The following is a 21,705-nucleotide window of genomic DNA, read 5'->3' as shown; positions in this document are numbered from 1 at the left end:
TAGAAGTTTCTAGGAATGTCAACGGAGAGTATATATATATATATATATATATATATATATATATATATATATATATATATGTGTGTGTGTGTGTGTGTGTGTGTGTGTCTATTACAGCATAGCAGAAAAGTTATTTTACTGGTGCGCCAAAAGTTGCAGATTAAAGTCCCATTGGCTGTCAAGAGTGTTTATCATGCATCTTTATTGGAGTGGCTGACGTTATTATTTGTGTGTATGTGTATGTGTGTGTGTGTGTGTGTGTGTGTGTGTGTGTGTGTGTGTGTGTACTATCCTGGAAATGGAAAAAAAGACCACATTGACACCGGTGTGCCAGACCCACCATACTTGCTCCGCACACTGTGAGAGGGCTGTACAAGCAATGATCACACGCACGGCACAGCGCACACACCAGGAACCGCGGTGTTGGCCGTCGAAGGGCGCTAGCTGCGCAGCATTTGTGCACCGCCGCCGTCAGTGTCAGCCAGTTTGCCGTGGCATTCGGAGCTCCATCGCAGTCTTTAACACTGGTAGCATGCCGCGACAGCGTGGACGTGAACCGTATGTGCAGTTGACGGACTTTGAGCGAGGGCGTATAGCGGGCATGCGGGAGGCCGGGTGGACGTACCGCCGAATTGCTCAACACGTGGGGCGTGAGGTCTCCACAGTACATCGATGTTGTCGCCAGTGGTCGGCGGAAGGTGCACGTGCCCATCGACTTGGGACCAGACCGCAGCGACGCACGGATGCACGCCAAGACCGTAGGATCCTACGCAGTGCCGTAGGGGACCACACCGCCACTTCCCAGCAAATTAGGGACACTGTTGCTCCTGGGGTATCGGCGAGGACCATTCGCAACCGTCTCCATGAAGCTGGGCTACGGTCCCGCACACCATTAGGCCGTCTTCCGCTCACGCCCCAACATCGTGCAGCCCGCCTCCAGTGGTGTCGCGACAGGCGTGAATGGAGGGACGAATGGAGACGTGTCGTCTTCAGCGATGAGAGTCGCTTCTGCCTTGGTGCCAACGATGGTCATATGCGTGTTTGGTGCTGTGCAGGTGAGCGCCACAATCAGGACTGCATACGACCGAGGCACACAGGGCCAACACCCGGCATCATGGTGTGGGGAGCGATCTCCTACACTGGCCGTACACCTCTGGTGTTCGTCGAGGGGACACTGAATAGTGCACGGTACATCCAAACCGTCATCGAACCCATCGTTCTACCATTCCTAGACCGGCAATGGAACTTACTGTTCCAACAGGACAATGCACGTCCGCATGTATCCAGTGCCACCCAACGTGCTCTAGAAGGTGTAAGTCAACTACCCTGACCAGCAAGATCTCCAGATCTGTCCCCCATTGAGCATGTTTGGGACTGGATGAAGCGTCGTCTCACGCGGTCTGCACGTCCAGCACGAACGCTGGTCCAACTGAGGCGCCAGGTGGAAATGGCATGGCAAGCCGTTCCACAGGACTACATCCAACATCTCTACGATCGTCTCCATGGGAGAATAGCAGCCTGCATTGCTGCGAAAGGTGGATATACACTGTCCTAGTGCCGACATTGTGCATGCTCTGTTGCCTGTGTCTATGTGCCTGTGGTTCTGTCAGTGTGATCATGTGATGTATCTGACCCCAGGAATGTGTCAATAAAGTTTCCCCTTCCTGGGACAATGAATTCACGGTGTTCTTATTTCAATTTCCAGGAGTGTATAATGTCACCATGTGGCATGTGTATACAAAGCTGGATGTTATGCTGTGCCCACATAAATAACGTAACAATGTGATAATGAAACCAGAAAGTGAATAACAAGCATAAAGACATAAATAAGAACTAAAAACAATATAAAGAGAATAGTGTACACAATAGTGCATACAAGATACAATTAGCGACAATGCAAAACTTAGCTGATAGGAATTTAACCAGGTCCCATTACGACTCACGTACTCTGTGAACTTAACTACGTACATATACAGTTGATTCATTCCAAGAATCGAGCATCTCGACGACTTTTCGCTGTTATCGATACTGATACTCGCAAGATATCGATCCAAAGTATTCCAACGTTTGCGACAAGTTTTTAATTTTAAGTAAAAAGTCAAATAACAAATGACAAAGGAAATCTTTATTTTTTTGGTTTGATACAATTATAAATTAACGATTTTTGGATTTCTTCCTTTACTTCTACTGTTAAACCTTTGTTCCTGCCAAATTTCAAAATGATACGTCAAGAGGAGGTACCGTATCGGTTTTAATGAGTGAGTTTGCTGGTATATGAGACAAATGGTAGGATATTTTGATTGAATTGACAAAGCTGCTTCACTTTTTTACATCGCCAGGGGACCATAGACCTTAATATGTGAGATAACTTTCAACTTGTTATGTGTACCCATTCCTGAGAAAAAAGGGTTTTGAACTAATGGATGGACAGATAGACGGACAGAAAGAAAGGAGGCCAAGGGTTCCGTTTATACTTGCTGACGTACGAAATCCTAAAAATGGTAAAATCATAGACAGCTCATAATACAATATTCACACAAAGAAACAAAATGTAAACCAAACTGGTGGTACTGTGTGATATTTATGACCGCAAAAAAAAACAGGATAAACTGCGACCAGGTGAGGCATCTTTTCTGTGTAAGTGATGCCAGTCAATATTTAGTATATAACACAGTTTTATAGTAACAATGGCTCAGTAACCACAGTACACATATGTGATTAATTTATAACATCATTACAAATCAAAGTCCTAGTAGAGCACAATGCACGGGAGCAATAATAAAAAAAGTTGACAGAACCTAGAACCACTAAAAGACTCCAAAAAAAGTATATTACTAAACACTGTAAACTTAGAAAAATGAAGGACCATTCTTTATGTGAACAACTTTTCTTAAAAAGATCTGTTGGAAAACATACTCTGTTGACATTTATGAAAACGACAGCAAAGGACTTGGAAGAGCAGTTGAACGGAATGGACAGTATCTTGAAAGGAGGATATAAGATGAAAATCATCAAAAGCAAATCGAGGATAATGGAATGTAGTTGAATTGAGTCGGGTGATGCTGAGGGAATTAGAATAGGAAATGAGACACTTAAAGTAGTAAAGGAGTTTTGCTATTTGGCGAGCAAAATAACTGGTGATGGTCGAAGTAGAGAGGATATAAAATGTAGACTGGCAATGGCAATGAAAGCGTTTCTGAGAAAGAGAAATTTGTTACCATCGAGTATAGATTTAAGTGTCAGGAAGTCTTTTCTGAAAGTATTTGTATGGAGTGTAGCCATGTATGGAAGTGAAACATGGACGATAAACAGTTTGGACAAGAAGAGAATAGAAGCTTTCGAAATGTGGTGCTACAGAAGAATGCTGAGGATTAGATGGGTAGATCACTTAACTAATGATGAAGTATTGAATGGAATTGGGGAGAAAAGGAGTTTGTGACACATCTTGACAAAAAGAAGGGACCGGTTAGTAGGACACGTTCTGAGGCATCAAGGGATCACCAATTTAGCATTGGAGGGCAGCATGGAGGGTAAAAATCATAGAGCGAGACCAAGAGATGAATACACTAAGCAGATTCAAAAAGGTGTAGGTTCTACATCTACATCTACATCCATACTCCGCAAGCCACCTGACAATGTGTGGCGGAGGGTACCCTGAGTACCTCTATCGGTTCTCCCTTCTATTCCAGTCTCGTATTGTACGTGGAAAGAAGGATTGTCGGTATGCTTCTGTGTGGGCTCTAATCTCTCTGATTTTATCCTCATGGTCTCTTCGCGAGATATACGTACGAGCGAGCAATATACTGCTTGACTCTTCGGTGAAGGTATGTTCTTGAAACTTTAACAAAAGCCCGTACCGAGCTACTGAGCGTCTTTCCTGCAAAGTCTTCCACTGGAGTTTATCTATCATCTACGTAATGCGATTACTAAATGACCCTGTAACGAAGCGCGCTGCTCTCCGTTGGATCTTCTCTATCTCTTCTATCAACCCTATCTGGTGCGGATCCCACACTGCTGAGCAGTATTCAAGCAGTGGGCGAAAAGCGTACTGTAAGCTATTTCCTTTGTTGTCGGATTGCATTTCCTTAGGATTTTTCCAATGAATCTCAGTCTGGCATCTGCTTTACCGACGATCAACTTTATATGATCATTCCATTTTAAATCACTCCTAATGCATACTCCCAGATAATTTATGGAATTAACTGCTTCCAGTTGCTGACCTGCTATTTTGTAGCTAAATGATAAGTGACCTATCTTTCTATGTATTCGCATCACATTACACTTGTCTACTTTGAGATTCAATTGCCATTCCCTGCACCAGGCGTCAATTCGCTGCAGATCCTTCTGCATTTCAGTACAATTTTCCATTGTTGCAACCTCGATACACCACAGCATCATCTGCAAAAAGCCTCAGTGAACTTCCGATGTCATCCACCAGGTCAGGTTACGGTAGGTACAGGGAGATGAAGAAGCTTTGCACAGGATAGCATGGAGAGCTGCCTCAAACCAGTCTCATGACTGAAAACCACAACAATAACATCTCTTTCTTCAGAAAACCTGGAAGCCTACCAGAAATATCTGATCATTTCATTATAAACTGGTGACGATAGCTGATGATGCTCTATTGTCTGTATTTTTATACAGTCTTCACAGGCATTTGTTTCTCTATTATTTTCAACCAAATAAGCTCTGTGTTGTGTATGCTTTATTGGATTTCTCATCTGCCTATAAAGATAGACATCACAAGATTGAACAAGGGGGAGCACACATCTTTCAATCTCACCTTCAGCATTTCACTGTGTAATGAATCGACTGATTTCATCCACAGCTTCTCTTGCTTTTACAGTATCTTCATTAAGAGACATTTTTACTTCGCAATATTCTAAAAAATTCGAAAATATTTCACAGTACAGAACGCTCCAGTCTCTGGGAACGTAAAGAATTAATTTGCATGTCAGAGTGCTCGCCATTTACGACGTCGGCCGAGTTTTGCTTCGTTCTGCACACCTGACGTCACAAAACACAGTCAGCCAATGAACAGAGAACGACGTCGCCAGATCTCGACTACAGAGCAGAGCACGGACGGGTGTCTTCAGTTTTAGAAACGTTCAGTCATAAGTAAAGTAATTGAACAAAAGCAATGTCTCGATAGCAGACTTTCTATAAAAGAAAGTTTGGAAAATGCATTCTTTATACCAATTGCTTCATATTCTATTAATTAATTAAACCAAACAAGCAATAAGACTCCTAATTCAGGCGATAGCAAGGAAAGGTGTTTGTATCAATCTCACGAACCGCAATAAAGAATAGGGGTAGTTGTTTACTTCCTGTTGTACTTCGACGAAACGTGAGTAATTCATAGTCAGACCAACAGTGTTTGTCGGTAATTTGCGTGACATTTTAAAGTCCTCCAGGAGATCTATCGAAAGACGAGATGCGTTAGTGTAATGGTTAAGGTTTTGGGCTAGTAAGTGGAAGGTCATCAGTTCAAACCTTTTGAGATGCATAATATTTTCTTTTTTAAAAAACAGTATCGAAGTGTCTTACTTCACGAATTTTATTCGTTTGAATGCAGTTTTTTGAAATTTCTAGTGCTTTATCTCTTCATTAACCCTTTCGCTGCTACAAAGAAGTGCTCCCCGCATTTTGTCATCACTGCACTGCTCGCCTGTGCAGACACATTGTGTTCCGACTGTTTTGACACATTTCATCATTCGATTTCACAAAAACTATTTGGCCAGAAAATTTGATTTTTACATATCTTCTTGACTGATACCTTCCTCCAATAAATGACTTAATTTTGTTTCGATGTTCAACGCAGTTATTGTGCAGCATTAAATGTAGTAAACTATTGCACGAAATTTTGAAGAGTCTGCAGAGGTAAAAGTCCATAGCGTATACTTTCCGTATGGTCGATTTTAATTGCCACAATGTTGAGAATGAAATGTGGACAAGATACCTAAATTTCATATAAAATTTACTGTATAACAATGTCTCATTTAATTTAATTACTCGTATGTAATATTGAGAAATATTCCGTCTTTCGCGACTGTAATAAAAGTTTTATGTACACCGGGCGCGAACGACAAGAGTGTCAAAGCAGTCAGAACACAATGTGTCTGTGCAGGCGAGCAGTGCAGTGACAAAATCGGGCACAGAGCAGAATGCAGGGAGCACGTCTCTGTAGCAGCGAAAGGGTTAATGCGGCCGTGGTGGCTACACTTCATAAACAGCGCGCTCCCTCCTAAACGTAAGTTTGCGAACCATACTGCACTATGGCGCTGCTTCCCTTGGCGCGTACAACTGGCAACGCAGCAATCTCCCGCGTCTGGGTGGGCATGCGCGAGCCGCCAAGATAAAAGGATTGAACTATAGTTCCAGTTTCAGAGGAATAAGGAAGGGTACAGCTCTATATATATATATATATATAGTACTGTATCAGGTAAGGACCATTGGTCAACTAGTATCGTGAGGGTCTTAACACTTCATGCCCGTATGTATGTACAGTAGGACGACATCTATACTCTTCAACGTAGAAACCAGTTCCTCAAATTTGCAACGAATATTTTTAAACCTCTTTATACACTCCTGGAAATGGAAAAAAGAACACATTGACACCGGTGTGTCAGACCCACCATACTTGCTCCGGACACTGCGAGAGGGCTGTACAAGCAATGATCACACGCACGGCACAGCGGACACACCAGGAACCGCGGTGTTGGCCGTCGAATGGCGCTAGCTGCGCAGCATTTGTGCACCGCCGCCGTCAGTGTCAGCCAGTTTGCCGTGGCATACGGAGCTCCATCGCAGTCTTTAACACTGGTAGCATGCCGCGACAGCGTCGACGTGAACCGTATGTGCAGTTGACGGACTTTGAGCAAGGGCATATAGTGGGCATGCGGGAAGCCAGGTGGACGTACCGCCGAATTGCTCAACACGTGGGGTGTGAGATCTCCACAGTACATCGATGTTGTCGCCAGTGGTCGGCGGAATGTGCACGTGCCCGTCGACCTGGGACCGGACCGCAGCGACGCACGGATGCACGCCAACACCGTAGGATCCTATGCAGTGCCGTAGGGGACCGCACCGCCACTTCCCAGCAAATTAGGGACACTGTTGCTCCTGGGGTATCGGCGAGGACCATTCGCAACCGTCTCCATGAAGCTGGGCTACGGTCCCGCACACCGTTAGGCCGTCTTCCGCTCACGCCCCAACATCGTGCAGCCCGCCTCCAGTGGTGTCGCGACAGGCGTGAATGGAGGGACGAATGGAGACGTGTCGTCTTCAGCGATGAGAGTCGCTTCTGCCTTGGTGCCAATGATGGTCGTATGCGTGTTTGGCGCCGTGCAGGTGAGCGCCACAATCAGGACTGCATACGACCGAGGCACACAGGGTCAACACCTGGCATCATGGTGTGGGGAGCGATCTCCTACACTGGCCGTACACCTCTGGTGATCGTCGAGGGGACACTGAATAGTGCACGGTACATCCAAACCGTCATCGAACCCATCGTTCTACCATTCCTAGACCGGCAAGGAAACTTGCTGTTCCAACAGGACAATGCACGTCCGCATGTATCCCGTGCCACCCAACGTGCTCTAGAAGGTGTAAGTCAACTACCCTGGCCAGCAAGATCTCCAGATCTGTCCCCCATTGAGCATGTTTGGGACTGGATGAAGCGTCGTCTCACGCGGCCTGCAAATCCAGCACGAACGCTGGTCCAACTGAGGCGCCAGGTGGAAATGGCATGGCAAGCCGTTCCACAGCACTACATCCAGCATCTCTACGATCATCTCCATGGGAGAATAGCAGCCTGCATTGCTGCGAATGGTGGATATACACTGTACTAGTGCCGACATTGTGCATGCTCTGTTGCCTGTGTCTCTGTGCCTGTGGTTCTGTCAGTGTGATCATGTGATGTATCTGACCCCAGGAATGTGTAAATAAAGTTTCCGCTTCCTGGGACAATGAATTCACGTTCTTATTTCAATTTCCAGGAGTGTACCTTGCAATATCATAAAAATTTTAGTAAAGCAGGGTGTATGTAAATGAAATTGGGGTTTTAACTCTTTATAATACTTATTACATTAAATTTACAGTTATAAATGGTAAGTCAAATAAAAGAGCAACTCAAACAGTTGTGTTTGGCACCAGTGCGCAATGTTTACGCCGTAAACCGCTAGACAGCGGTAGTAGCGAAGATGGTGACTAGTGAACACAGAGCGTTTTGTGTTTTGCAGTTTGCAAAAACCGAATCTGTAGTTACTGTGCAACGTGCGTTCTGGCTGAACTTTGGTTGTGATCCTCCAAGCGATAACATTCGTAGATGGTAACATCGATTTGCAGATACTGGCTGCCTTTGTAAAATGAAGAGCACAGGATGACCAAGAGTTAGCGAAGAGACTGTTGAGCAAGTTCACTCATAGCCCAAAGAAATCAGTGTGGAAGGCTAGTCGTGAATTACAAGTTCCCATGATGACTGGAAAGTTGTAAGAAAACGCGTTCAACTACGTCCTTACTGTTTCCAGTTACTACAGGCTCTAAAGGCGGCAGACCTTGGATTATGTGCCAACTTCTCAAACGAAATGTTGTTTAATGACGACGAAGACTTTCTGGATCATGTTGTCTTCAGTGATGAATCGACCTTTCAACTTAGTGGACATGTTAACACTCACAATGTGCGCATCTGGGGCTCAGAAAATCCCCACAAGTTGGTACAATTGCAACAAGAGTCCCCTAAAGTGACTGTTTTTTGTGCCGTATCCCGGCGGAAAGTTTATGAGCCTTTCTTTTTTGGTGAACCTACTGTAACTGTCACTTCTTATCTTGATACACTATAGCAGTGGCTCTTCCATCAGTTAGAAGAAGATGAGCCAGAGAACTTCATTTTCCAGCAAGATAGTGCGCCACCTCAATGGCATAGCAAAGTACGCGATTGGTTGAACTTCACTGTACCCGAGTGCTGGATAGGCTGCAACGGGGCCAAATACAGGGCTTGCTTTGCACGGCCTCCACGTTCACCCGACCTAACGCCATGGGATTTTTTCCTTTGAGGCTTCATCAAGGGTCGTGTGTACGTACCTCCGCTACCAGCAGACCTCCCTGAATTAAGAAACCGGATTGAATCAGCTGTTACTACGCTCACTGAAGACACACTTATCAACGTTTGGGAAGAACTCGGCTATAGACTTGATGTGTGTCGTCTGACAAATGGTGCTGACAATGAACATTTATAAGGTTCTTGCTAAAGCTGAGTTGCTCTTTCATTTGACATGCCATTCATAACTGTACGTTTAATACAATGAATATTATAAAGCGTTAAAACCCTAATAATCATTTATAAACACCCTGTATATAATTGACAATAGTAAGTAAAGCTTTAATTTACTTCCATTACAAATGCATTTGAAATTATTCAACTTCTTAAAAAAGGAAATGTTAATCGTAATTCACACTGTATGGTTTCAAAATTCGAATTCTTCTAAAATGAATGGAAAAACTGGCAGAAGCCGAAATTTGAGACGATCAGTTTGGATTCTTCAGATATGTAGGAACACACCAAGCGTACTGTCCCTACAACTTACCTTACAAGATAGGTTAAGGAAAGGCAAACCTGCTTTTATAGGATTTCGAGACTTAGAGGAAGCTTTACTCTCTTCACTGGAATACACTCTTTTAAATTATAAAGGTATCAGAGGTAAAGTACAGGGAGCGAAAGGCTATTTACAACTTTAAAATAACTACATGGTAGTTAAAAGAGTCGAGAGGCATGAAAGGGAACAGTGGTTGAGAAGGGAGTCAAACTGGGCAGTAGTATATCTTTGAAGTTATTCAGACTGTACATTGAGCAGGTAGTAAAGAAACCAAATAAAAATGTTGAGAAGGAATTAAAGTTCAGAGAGAAGAAATAAAAACTTTGATCTTTGTCGATGACATTGTATTCTGTCAAGGGAGAGCAAAGGAGTTGGAAGAGATATTGAACGGATTTGACAGTGTCTTGAAAGGATGATATAAGATGAACATCAACAAAAGAAAAACATGGATAATCGAGCTGGGGAGAAGAGGAATTTGTGGCAACTAACTATAGGTTGACAGGAGACATTTTGAGGCTTCAAAGGATGACTAGTATTGGAGGCATGTGTGGTAGGTAAAAACTGTAGAGAGAAACCAAGAGATGAATGCAGTAGTAAGCAGATTCAGGAGGATGTAGACTGCAGTCCCTTTTCGGAGATGAAGAGACTTGCAGAGGAGAGAGCAGCACGGAGAGCTGCAACAAACGAGATTTCAGACTGAAGACCACAACATGTTAATTAGCAGTAACTGTCATTTCGTAAATAAAACGAAATTCTTTATGATTTAATTGATAATATTTTAGGTCAATAACGTACGAAAGCATCCTGCCTGGTCGCCTGTATCCATTCAGTTCCAGTGTGCATTCCGACGGACTTGGGAAATTCCAGCAGGACAAGGCGACATCCCACACGGCTATAATTGCTACAAACTGGCTCCAGGGACGCTATTCCAGATTTTGAACACTTCCGCCGACCGACAGACTTCTCAGATATGTACGTTATTGAGCATATCTGGGATGCCTTGCAAGGTGCTGTTCATAAGGCATCTGCAGCCCCTCATACTCTTACGGATTTACGGACAGCCCTGCAGGATGCATGGTTTCAGTTCCCTCCAGCACTACTTCAGACATTAGTCGACTCAATGCCATGTGTTGTTTCACCACTCCTGCGTGGTCGGGGGGGGCCCTACACGGTATTAGGTGGGTGTGCCAGTTTCTTTGGTTCTTCAGTGAATAATCATATCTTTCCGCATTTAGCGTTTTGTTACTGCAATGATGGGATCACACACCAATAACTAAAAGGACAGCCACACTGTAACATCACCTCCTCCATATTTCCTAATTGGCACTACACATGGTGGCAGGTAACCTTCTCCACCCATTTGTCAAACCCAAATCACTCGCTTCCAGCCATCCACTGTCCAGTTGTGTCGCTCTTTCTACTATCCCAAGCATCTGAGGACAAAAAACGTATCTCTTTATGGGAAGCTGCTCGACTTTTGAAGTGCAACTGTTCCGCAGATTGGTGTAGCTTTCAATGCTGGGACATCAACAAGTGTGACCATGCAAGCCATCCAACGAAACATCATCAATGTGCGCTTTCAGAGCCAAAAACCCACTCGTGTACCCGTGATGACTGCATGACACAAAGCTTTACGCCTCGCCTCGCCCTGTGATCACCGACATTGGACTGTTGACGACTGGACAAAAATTGCCTGGTCGGACGAGTCTCCTTTCAGCTTGTATCGAGTAGACGGACGTGTATGGGTACAGAAACAACCCCATGCATCCATGGAAGCTGTGTGTCAGCAGGGGTCTGTTCAAGCTGATGGGGGCTCTGTAATGGTGTGGGGCGTGTGCAGTTGGAGTGATATGGGATTGCTGATACGTCTAGATACTACTCTGACCGGTGATTCGTACGTTAGAGTCCTGTCTCATCAGCTGCATCCATTCACGTCCACAGTGCATTCCGACAGACTTAGACAATTCCAGCAGGACAATGTTACAGAGCAGCTTCAGGAACAATCTATCGAGTTTAAATACTTTTGCTGTCCACTAAACTCCCAGCCATGAACATTATGGGGCATATATGGGATGCCTTGCAACGTGCTGTTCAGAAGAGATCTCCAGCCCTTCGTACTCTTACGGATTTAAGGACAGACTTGCAGGATTAATGGTGTCAGTTCCCTCCAGCACTACTTGAGACATTAGACGAGTCCATGCCAGCTCATGTTGCGCCAGTTCCGCGTGCTCGCCGGGGCCCTATACGATATTAGGCAGGTGTACAAGTTTCTTTCGCTCTGTACTGTATTTTATTTTCACTTTACCGACAGAGCGAATTATATTGAAGCACATGGTAGGAAGAGACAGTTCCAAGGGAAGTGACCACAGATTTTAAATATTTTTAATTTTGTTGTTGTTGTTGTGGTATTCAGTCCTGAGACTGGTTTGATGCAGCTCTCCATGCTACTCTATCCTGTGCAAGTTTCTTCATCTCCCAGTACCTACTGCAGCCTACATCCTTCTGAATCTGCTTAGTGTAGTCATCTCTTGGTCTCCCTCTACGATTTTTACCCTCCACGCTGCCCTCCAACGCTAAATTTGTGATCCCTTGATGCCTCAGAACATGTCCCACCAACCGATCCCTTCTTCTAGTCAAGTTGTACCACAAACTTCTCTTCTCCCCAATCCTATTCAATACTTCCTTATTAGTTATATGATCTATCCATCTAATCTTCAGCATTTGTAGCACCACATTTCGAAAGCTTCTATTCTCTTCTTGTCCAAACTATTTATCGTCCATGTTTCACTTGCGTACATGGCTACACTCCATAGAAATACTTTCAGAAATGACTTCCTGACACTTAAACCTATATTCGATGTTAACAAATTTCTCTTCTTCAGAAACGCTTTCTTTGCCATAGCCAATCTACATTTTATATCCTCTCTACTTCGACCATCATCAGTTATTTTGCTCCCCAAATAGCAAAACTCCTTTACTACTTTAAGTGTCTCATTTCCTAATCTAATTCCCTCAGCATCACCCAGCTGAAATCGACTACTTTCCATTACCCTCGTTTTGCTTTTGTTGATGTTCATCTTATATCTTCCTTTCAAGACACTATTTATTCCGTTCAACTGCTCTTCCAAGTCCTTTGCTGTCTCTGACAGAATTACGATATCATCGACTAACCTCAAAGTTTTTATTTCTTCTCCGCGGATTTTAATACCTACTCCAAAATTTGCTTGTTCAATATACAGATTGAATAACATCGGTTCCCACGATGAAGGCCTGCTCCTTCCCAATTCAATACCAGCGACTCTGCTACTTGTAAGGTGGTTCAGTACATTTCGACATTATTTCAGCGTCCACGATGTCCCATCCATAACGGATAAAATTTTTAAGAACGTGACTGATGCAGAGTGGGAAATACTTTCTTAGTACCAGGTGTCGTTATGTGAACGTAGTATGAAGAGTGTAGAGTGCTAGACGTATGAGAGGGCGTAATGCTGACAATGTCGCCAGGATGAAGAAATAAATAAATAAGAAAAACGTGTGGCTCACCTGAAACAGCGTCTCGCCTTCAAAGTCGACCAGTTTCTGCTTCCGCGCCCTCAGCAGCAGCCCGACCACCTTGTTGGAGATGTAGGTGTAGATCTGCGAGACAGAAATCCGTCCGTCATCAGTCAGACCACTGAACAACTCGTGGGCCACCCAGCACATTACGGGCATGCCACTCAAGTGTCTGAACCTTAGACGTGAAGATAAGCCGCGGGACAGAAAATGGACTAAAATTAGTTATCAGAGGAAATTTGAACAGTCAAGGTGCAAAGTCTATGCGCTTCTGCACAGCGTAAGCGAGACCATTTGCAGCCATTCATGGACGTCGTGTTGATGGAGGACCACGTCAGCCACAGTTGTTCGTGGTTACTTTGAAAAACATTCCGCATCATTTGAGCCAATGATTGGCTACCCAGATGGCTGGGCATGAATCTCATCGATCGTACATGGGACGCAACTGAGAGGCCAGTTCGTGCTCAAAATCATGCACTGGCACTGCAGAGGCAGCATGCCTCAACACTTCTGTAGAGAACTTGTTGAGTCGATGTCACATCGAGTTACTGCACTATCCCGAGCAAAGCAGTTACGACGGGGTATTAGGGGCTACACTATGACTTGTGTCACGTCAGTGTAGGACCCTTAGGCTGCGTTCACACTGGCGGCCGAGACGAGCCGACACGGTGTGAGCCTCCCGGAACCGGGGCGGCGACATCCCGAGTGTCTAATACTGCCGGCGAGAGCCTGTGGAGCGCCACTACAGCTTCTGCAGTACACGCATCACATGTCTCCCTTCTGTGTGACTGCACACGTCTTTTAAGATGCTACCTCACGTTTCACAACCAGTTAGGAAAAATTTCGTTTATCATAATGATACATGCGAAATTACTTTTATTTCATTTATTTAATCTACCAGCCGGCCGCGGTGGTCTCGCGGTTCTAGGCGTGCAGTCCGGAACCGTGCGACTGCTACGGTCGCAGGTTCGAATCCTGCCTCGGGCATGGATGTGTGTGATGTCCTTAGGTTAGTTAGGTTTAAGTAGTTCTAAGTTCTAGGGGACTGATGACCACAGCAGTTGAGTCCCATAGTGCTCAGAGCCATTTGAACCATTTAATTTTTTAATCTACCGTATTTACGTGCAAGTACAACAATAGCTTGCCAGCGATCGCGGCATTGCCGCCACTGAATAGCTCGCATTTACTTGTAAACGGAGACAGATATGTCACTGAGGGACGAAAATGTGTCCCTACTAGATGACAGTGCATTGTAAAAGTCATGCTGTGGCACTTTACTATAAGCTGTTGTCTGTGACATCTTTTTCCGATGTTCTTACTGTAATGAATGCAGAATAACATGTACATGACATTAGCTTGTGTCGATCAATTTGGTATCAGAAATTCGGCTAGTATGACAGTAATGATGCAGTTTCCAGATTATGGAACGAAGTAGCCAAGGAGTGTGTTTCAGATAGTACACACAAATATAATTTTATTTGTTTTATTTACAATGAAACGAGATACACAAAAATACTGTAAATAGCTAAGTAGTTTCAAATCCAAAATTTATTTTTGAAAGGTTTTTTAATTATTTTAAGTTGCATTTTTAACGAAATATTCAACAAAAGTGTTGCTGACAGTTTTCGAACGTAATGTGGAATTTCTGTTGAATGTGGTACCAGCTATCTGCACATCAGCATTGTTACAAAACTTTTTAGCTTCAACACTGCATCCTTCTCTGTCAGTGACAATATTATGAAGCAGACAAATGCACTTGACTATGTGATCAGCTACATAAATGGATGTTTCAATTTCCTTCCTCAGTAGTCTCCATTTATTAGTCATTATACCAAATGGACATTCAACAACTTTTCTTGCTCTGGAATGCGTATCATTGTATAGAATCTACTCGTTGTTCAAATTTCTGCGAGGAAAAGGTCTCATCAAATTCTCTAATAAGGGGTAAGCCTCAGCTCCCAAAATGACGTACGGTAGTTCCTGACACAGTCCTTCAAGTATTGTTGGTGGCCGTAACAACAGCTCCCCATTTATAAGATTCTTATATAACATACTTTCTTTAAATACGCCTGCATCAGACTGTTTACCGTAGGCACCAACATCTACAGCTTTAAATTTTTAATTTGCATCAGCAACTGCTTGGAGTACAATCGAATAAATCTGTTTGTAATTGTAAAACATGCTGCCAGAAAGTTTAGGACATTGGACACGTATGTCCTTCCCGTCTATACATCCAACACAGTTCGAAAATCCCCATCTGGCATGCATTTCACTGGCAATTTATTTAAATCGAGAAACAGTTGGCGTTGGTAAATGAATGGGAGCGAGTGGCTCCCAGATGGCCATACACACGTCTTTCACCACCACTGATACGGTGGACGCTCGTAATCGGAATGACGACGCTAGTGCATGAAAGGAGATGCCAGTGGACAGATAACTGAGAAAAAAAATCGTAAAATGTGTTACTCAAGTGTGGTGTTGGGCGAAGTTTTTACAGTTTTGTTTGCACAGTAGATATTTACTTAGTCCATGTCATTTCAAAGTTATACAACTATAAATAATTAAAGAGACATTCTGTTGCACCTTCCTATATTCTTTCAAATAAAATAACGAAATCGAAATGCAAAGACCTGAGAGACAGTTACAGAGAATAACTTGTGTAACTTGGCAAAATAAGGTCATGTGATCCAGGGAATATACTATTGAAATGCAATTCCACTCGGGCTTTGTTCTGTCATATGATTTTCCTAAGTTCCAAGAGCTATGCACAGTTACTTATCAGTCGAAATAGAACCACTGTGTCAAAGAGCATTATCTCAAAACTCTTCGCCTATCAATCTGTCTATCTTACAAGGTAATGAAAAGAATTCTGTGAGGTCATCAGTGGCTCCACATGATGGACCATCACCACTGCCAAGCGCTGCATCATGAAGAAAGAAGAAGAAAAAAGTTGGAAAATTCTGAAGGAGTATTTCTGCGATTCTTCGTTGAAGGCGCAGCAAGACATTACCCAAAATGACGAAGCTAATTACTTCCTAATGATACTCAGGAGACCCATAAACTCTCTTCCCCTCAGAGGTAAGCGTTTGTGAAATTTAAAATAAAAAGCATAACTACAATTAATTGGAGGTAGTGAATGCTGTACAAAGTTCTACTGCAAACCAAAAAGTGTGTACTAACGAATCTTACCTTATCGTTATACACAATTTTTCTTCTGCTGTTATACTTCTGAGAAAATTTGTGTTCTGTTTCGAAATTTTGTCTTGAATATTCTGCAGCACATATTGAAATGTATTATGATTCATTCTGTAATTTGAATAAAAATTTTCAGGATGGTTTTTAAGTTCTTCATATAAAGGAAAAAATTCTCCTAAATGTCTGTCGCTATTTATGGGATGAATCCATAACTTCATAGTTCTTCTGTACTTCAAAACTCGACGAGTTACTGCAGAGTCAAAACAATACCAATAAAAGAGTGAAGACATTGTTCTACACGACAGCACAGACTAGCTAAAGGCGAGCAACTGTTGACTGCAGCTGCGTTTTCTACTGACTTGCTTGTCAGCTGTCGAACGGTGGGGATTTTTTAAAAATTTATTATATTTGCCTTCAGGGAGCAAACAGCCATTTAGCCAAACAGTGGGGATTTGCATGACAGTGCAGCGCAGCCCACCAAGGAAGAAAGAAAACAATGAAGAACAATGAAATGCACATCTGTGTCCATCTACAGTAGTTTCGTTAACTCTCCATTATTTTTTCTGTCAAAGTGGACAACGAGACTACAGAATTGCGCTTCAGTTTCTGCAGTAAACGTATCACAAATCTCCAGTTTGTTTTTGTGATTAGTTTTACACCAAATTCTATCAGACCTGTGTCATTGACACTTCTACCTGCACTTGTACTATACCAAGCTGTAACCGCGCGAACTTGCGGACACGGCACTCACGCCACTGAATAGCTCGCATTACTTGTGACCAGAGACAGATATCAGCATCATTTCAAAAACTTTTTGGTACTTTTAGCTACATTTCATTCCCAACAGTGTATGGTCTAAAACGGATCTAACAGTAAGCTACCAGCTACATAACTTTTTCACTACAAGATTTGTAAATCAAGTACACAACGTTAACAAATAGCATCATTTCACAATGAGTGTTGAGAAATATGGAAGGTTAAATGATTCAATACTACCACGTGTAAAAAAATCAGATTTTTTAGCCGCATACTTTCTTCAAAATCGGTTGGCAAGCGTTACAAAACTAAGAAATCACGCGAAACGAAAAGTAGACTATTTCTTTTTTCACGACGTAAGTAACGCTTTTAAGGAAGAAATAAGGTCATAAAACGATGTGGCGAAGTCTTATATACCGCTACTAATTTTTAAAACATGAAAATCGGATAAGTGGATTTTCCCCCATTTCGCTGCCCCGGCTCGGCTCGGATCGGCGCGCAGAGTGAACGCTGCCTTACTTTTCACTAAATGTTAGCGGTTGTAGCACAGGTACACGTATTGTTATCTATAGTACCTCACTATGGAACAACTTCAGTGTGTTAGTGTTGTGTCTCTATGTCTAACAGTCTTCCAGCAACTACGTCGTAATTTACTGCTTAATGTTTTCTGCATCACTGCAACAACACCAGGAAGTGGACTCCGCCTGTCAGTATAGACTACTCATTTTTCGTCCACGCTTCCACGCTGCAGTGACTGACATCCTGCCCGGAGGAAAATAAACATCAATGGCCTACCTCTACCATATATACACTACTGGCCATTAAAATTGCAACACCACGAAAATGACTTGTTACAGACGCGAAATTTAACCGACAGGAAGTAGATGCTGTGATAAGTAAATGATTAGCTTTTCAGAGCATTCACACAAGGTTGGCGCCGGTGGCGACACCTGCAACGTGATGACATGAGGAAAGTTTCCAACCGATTTCTCATACACAAACACCAGTTGACCGGCGTTGCCTGGTGAAACGTTGTTGTGATGCATCGTGTAAGGAGGAGAAATGCGTACCATAGCGTTTCCAACTTTGATAAATATAGGATTGTAGCCTATCGCGATTGCTGTTTATCGTATCGCGACACTGCTGGTCGCGTCGGTCGAGATCCAATGTTAGCAGAATATGGAACCGGTGGCTTCAGGAGGGTAATACAGAACGCCGTGCTGGATCCCAACGGCCTCGTATCACTAGCAGTCGACATGACAGGCATCTTATCCGCATGGCTGTAACGGATCGTGCAGCGACGTCTCGATCCCTGAGTCAACAGATGGGGACGTTTGCAAAACAACAACCATCTGCACGAACAGTTCGACGACGTTTGCAGCAGCACGGACTATCAGCTCGGAGACCGTGGCTGCGGTTACCCTTGACGCTGCATCACAGACAAGAGCGCCTGCGATTGTGTACTCGACGACGAACCTGGGTGCACGAATGGCAAAACGTCATTTTTTCGTATGAATCCAGGTTCTGTTTACAGCATCATGATGGTCGCATCCGTGTTTGGCAACATCGCGGTGAACGCACACTGGAAGCGTATATTCGTCATCGCCATACTGGCATATCACTTGCCGCGATGGTATGGGGTGCCATTGGTTACACGTCTCAGTCACCTCTTGATCGCACTGACGACACTTTGAACAGTGGACGTTACATTTCAGATGTGTTACGACCCGTGGCTCCACCCTTCATTCGATCCCAGCAAAACCCTACATTTCAGCAGGGTAATGCACGACCGCATGCTGCAGGTCCTGTACGGGCCTTTCTGGATACAGAAAATGTTCGACTGCTGCCCTGACCAGCACATTCTCCAGATCTCTCACCAATTGAAAACGTCTGGTCAATGGTGGCCGAGCAACTGGATCGTCACAATACGCCAGTCACTACTCTTGATGAACTGTGGTATCGTGTTGAAGCTGCATGGGCAGCTGTACCTGTACACGCCATCCAAGCTCTGTTTGACTCAATGCCCAGGCGTATCAAGGCCGTTATTACGGCCAGAGTTGGTTGTTCTCGGTACTGATTTATCAGGATCTATGCACCCAAACTGCGTGAAAATGTAATCACATGTCAGTTCTAGTATAATATATTTGTCTAATGAATACCTGTTTATCGTCTGCATTTCTTCTTCGTGTACCAATTTTAATGGCCAATAGTGTAGTTGGAGGTACTACCCAGCCTAAAACGCACACCTCATGATGGGTACAGTAATTAATATGCAAATGAAGTAAACACTGATTTAATGGTATTGAGTACACTGTCCTTAGTCATCATTAACACCATCAGCACTTAGACCCCTAACAACCTGTGCACACACACACACAGCTGAGGAGAGGTATCGATAACGATCGGTGAGGTCTGGCACGAAGTCGGCGCTCTAAAACATCCCATTACAAGTATGTTATTGTCTTGTAACCACTCCGCCACAGGACGTGCGTTATGAACAAGTGTTCAATCTTGTGGAAAGGTACACCCCAGAATTGCTCTTCAACAGTGGGAAGCAAGAAGCTGCTTAAAACATCAATACAGACCTGTGCTGTGATAGTGACATGCAAAACAACGAGAGGTGCATGCCCTCTCCATGAAAAACACGACCGGACCGTAAAATCACCACCTCCGAATTTTACTGTTGGCATTACAGATACTGACAGATGACTTTCACCGGGCATTTGCCATTCCCACACCCTGCCATCGGATCGCCAAGCTGTATATCATGATAATTTTTTCCGCTGATCAGTCGTCTAATGTTTACGCTCCTTATACCGAGCGAGGCGTCGTTTGGCATTTATCAGCGTGATGTGTAGCTTATGAGCAGCCGCTCGATCATGAGATCCAAGTTTTCTCACCTCCCACAGAACTGTCATAGTACTTGCAGTGGATTCTGATGCAGTCTGAAATTCCTGTGTGATGGTCCGGAAGATGTCTGCGTATTACACATTACGACCGTCGGCGGTCTCTATCAGTGAACAGATGAGCTCGGCCTGTACGCTTTTGTACTGTACGTGTCTCTTCACGTTTCCACTTCACTATCACATCGGAAACGGTGGACCTAGGAATGTTTAGCAGTGTGGAAATGTCGCGTACAGACGTATGACACAAGTGACACCCAATCACCTGACCACGTACGACGTCTGACAGGTCTGTGCAACGCCCCATTCTCTTCCCTCACTATGTCTAATGGACTGAGGTCGTTTATAGAGAGTAGCCGGCCGAAGTGACCGTGCCGTGCTAGGCGCTGCGGTCTGGAACGGCCAGACTGCTACGGTAGCAGGTTCGAATCCAGCCTCGGGCATGGATTTGTGTGATGTCCTTAGGTTAGTTACGCTTAACTAGTTCTAAGTTCTAGGGGACTAATGACCTCAGAAGTTAAGTCCTATAGTGCTAAGAGCCATTTGAACCATTTTTATATGGAGTACCTGGCAGAAGGTGGCAGCACAATCCACCTAATACGAAAAACGTATGTTTGTCAGGGTTGTCTGGTTGTCCGGATACTTTTGATCACACAGTGTTTGTGTGTGTGTGTGTGTGTGTGTGTGTGTGTGTGTGTGTGTGTGTGTGTGTGTGTGTGTGTGTGTGTGTGTGTGTGTGTATTCAAATGGTTCTGAGCACTATGGGACCTAACATCTGAGGTCATCAATCCCCTAGAACTTCGAACTTCTTAAACGCATCTAAGCTAAGGACATCACATGCATCCATTCCCGAGCAGGATTCGAACCTGCGACTGTAGCAGTCACGCGGTTGAGGACTGAATTGCCTAGAATCGCTCGGTCACCACGGCTGGCTAACCGCGAACGTTCATGAGGCTTTCCGCTCAAAAAAGTGGTTCAAATGGCTCTGAGCACTATGGGACTTAACATCTGAGGTCATCAGTCCCCTAGAACTCAGAACTACTTAAACCTAAGCAACCTAAGGACATCACACACATCCATGCCCGAGGCAGGATTCGTCCCTGAGACCGTAGCGGTCACGCGGTGCCAGACTGAAGCGCCTATAAGCGCACGGCCAAACCGGGCGGCTCTTTCCGCTCACGATGGTGGTGGTTAGTGTTTAACGTCCCGTCGACAACGAGGTCATTAGAGACGGAGCGCAAGCCCGGATTAGGGAAGGATTGGGAAGGAAATCGGCCGTGCCCTTTCAAAGGAACCATCCCGGCATTTGCCTGAAGTGATTTAGGGAAATCAGGGAAAACCTAAATCAGGATGGCCGGAGACGGGATTGAACCGTCGTCCTCCCGAATGCGAGTCCAGTGTGCTAACCACTGCGCCACCTCGCTCGGTTTTCCGCTCATGATGCTGTCGTATAGAGAGGGGTTGCAATGCTAGAAAATTGTAGCGAAATACAGGAAGACCTGCAGGCAACGACAGTACGTGCAGGAAGTGCCATTTGAGCCTCACAATAAAGAAGTGCGATGTATAGCACGTTAGTTGCCAGTCCCGTTATTGTATCATAGTCCATATGTTTTGAGTGACAACAGAACACCACCAGCACTACTTATAGTCGAAACTATGGTAGTCAGTCGTGTGAAGTGTCAAGAGAAGCTTCTCACTGGATTTAC

The 21,705-nt window shown here is 44.2% G+C and overlaps 1 protein-coding gene across 1 annotated transcript in view; it reads right to left on the bottom strand.

Moving 5' to 3' along the window:
• Positions 1 to 21,705, bottom strand: part of LOC126295140 (actin-binding Rho-activating protein-like) — a 184,930-nt gene that overhangs the window by 2,199 nt on the left and 161,026 nt on the right. The window contains exon 4 of the mRNA XM_049987421.1: positions 13,137 to 13,229. Coding sequence (XP_049843378.1) covers positions 13,137 to 13,229 — 93 coding nt within the window. The remainder of the gene's footprint in view (positions 1 to 13,136; positions 13,230 to 21,705) is intronic.

The sequence above is a fragment of the Schistocerca gregaria genome, chromosome 11, assembly GCF_023897955.1.
Source record: "Schistocerca gregaria isolate iqSchGreg1 chromosome 11, iqSchGreg1.2, whole genome shotgun sequence".
NCBI classification, from domain to species: Eukaryota; Metazoa; Arthropoda; class Insecta; order Orthoptera; family Acrididae; genus Schistocerca; species Schistocerca gregaria.
The sequence above is the reverse complement of the archived record's forward strand: the minus strand, read 5'-3'. Positions and strand labels throughout refer to the sequence as shown.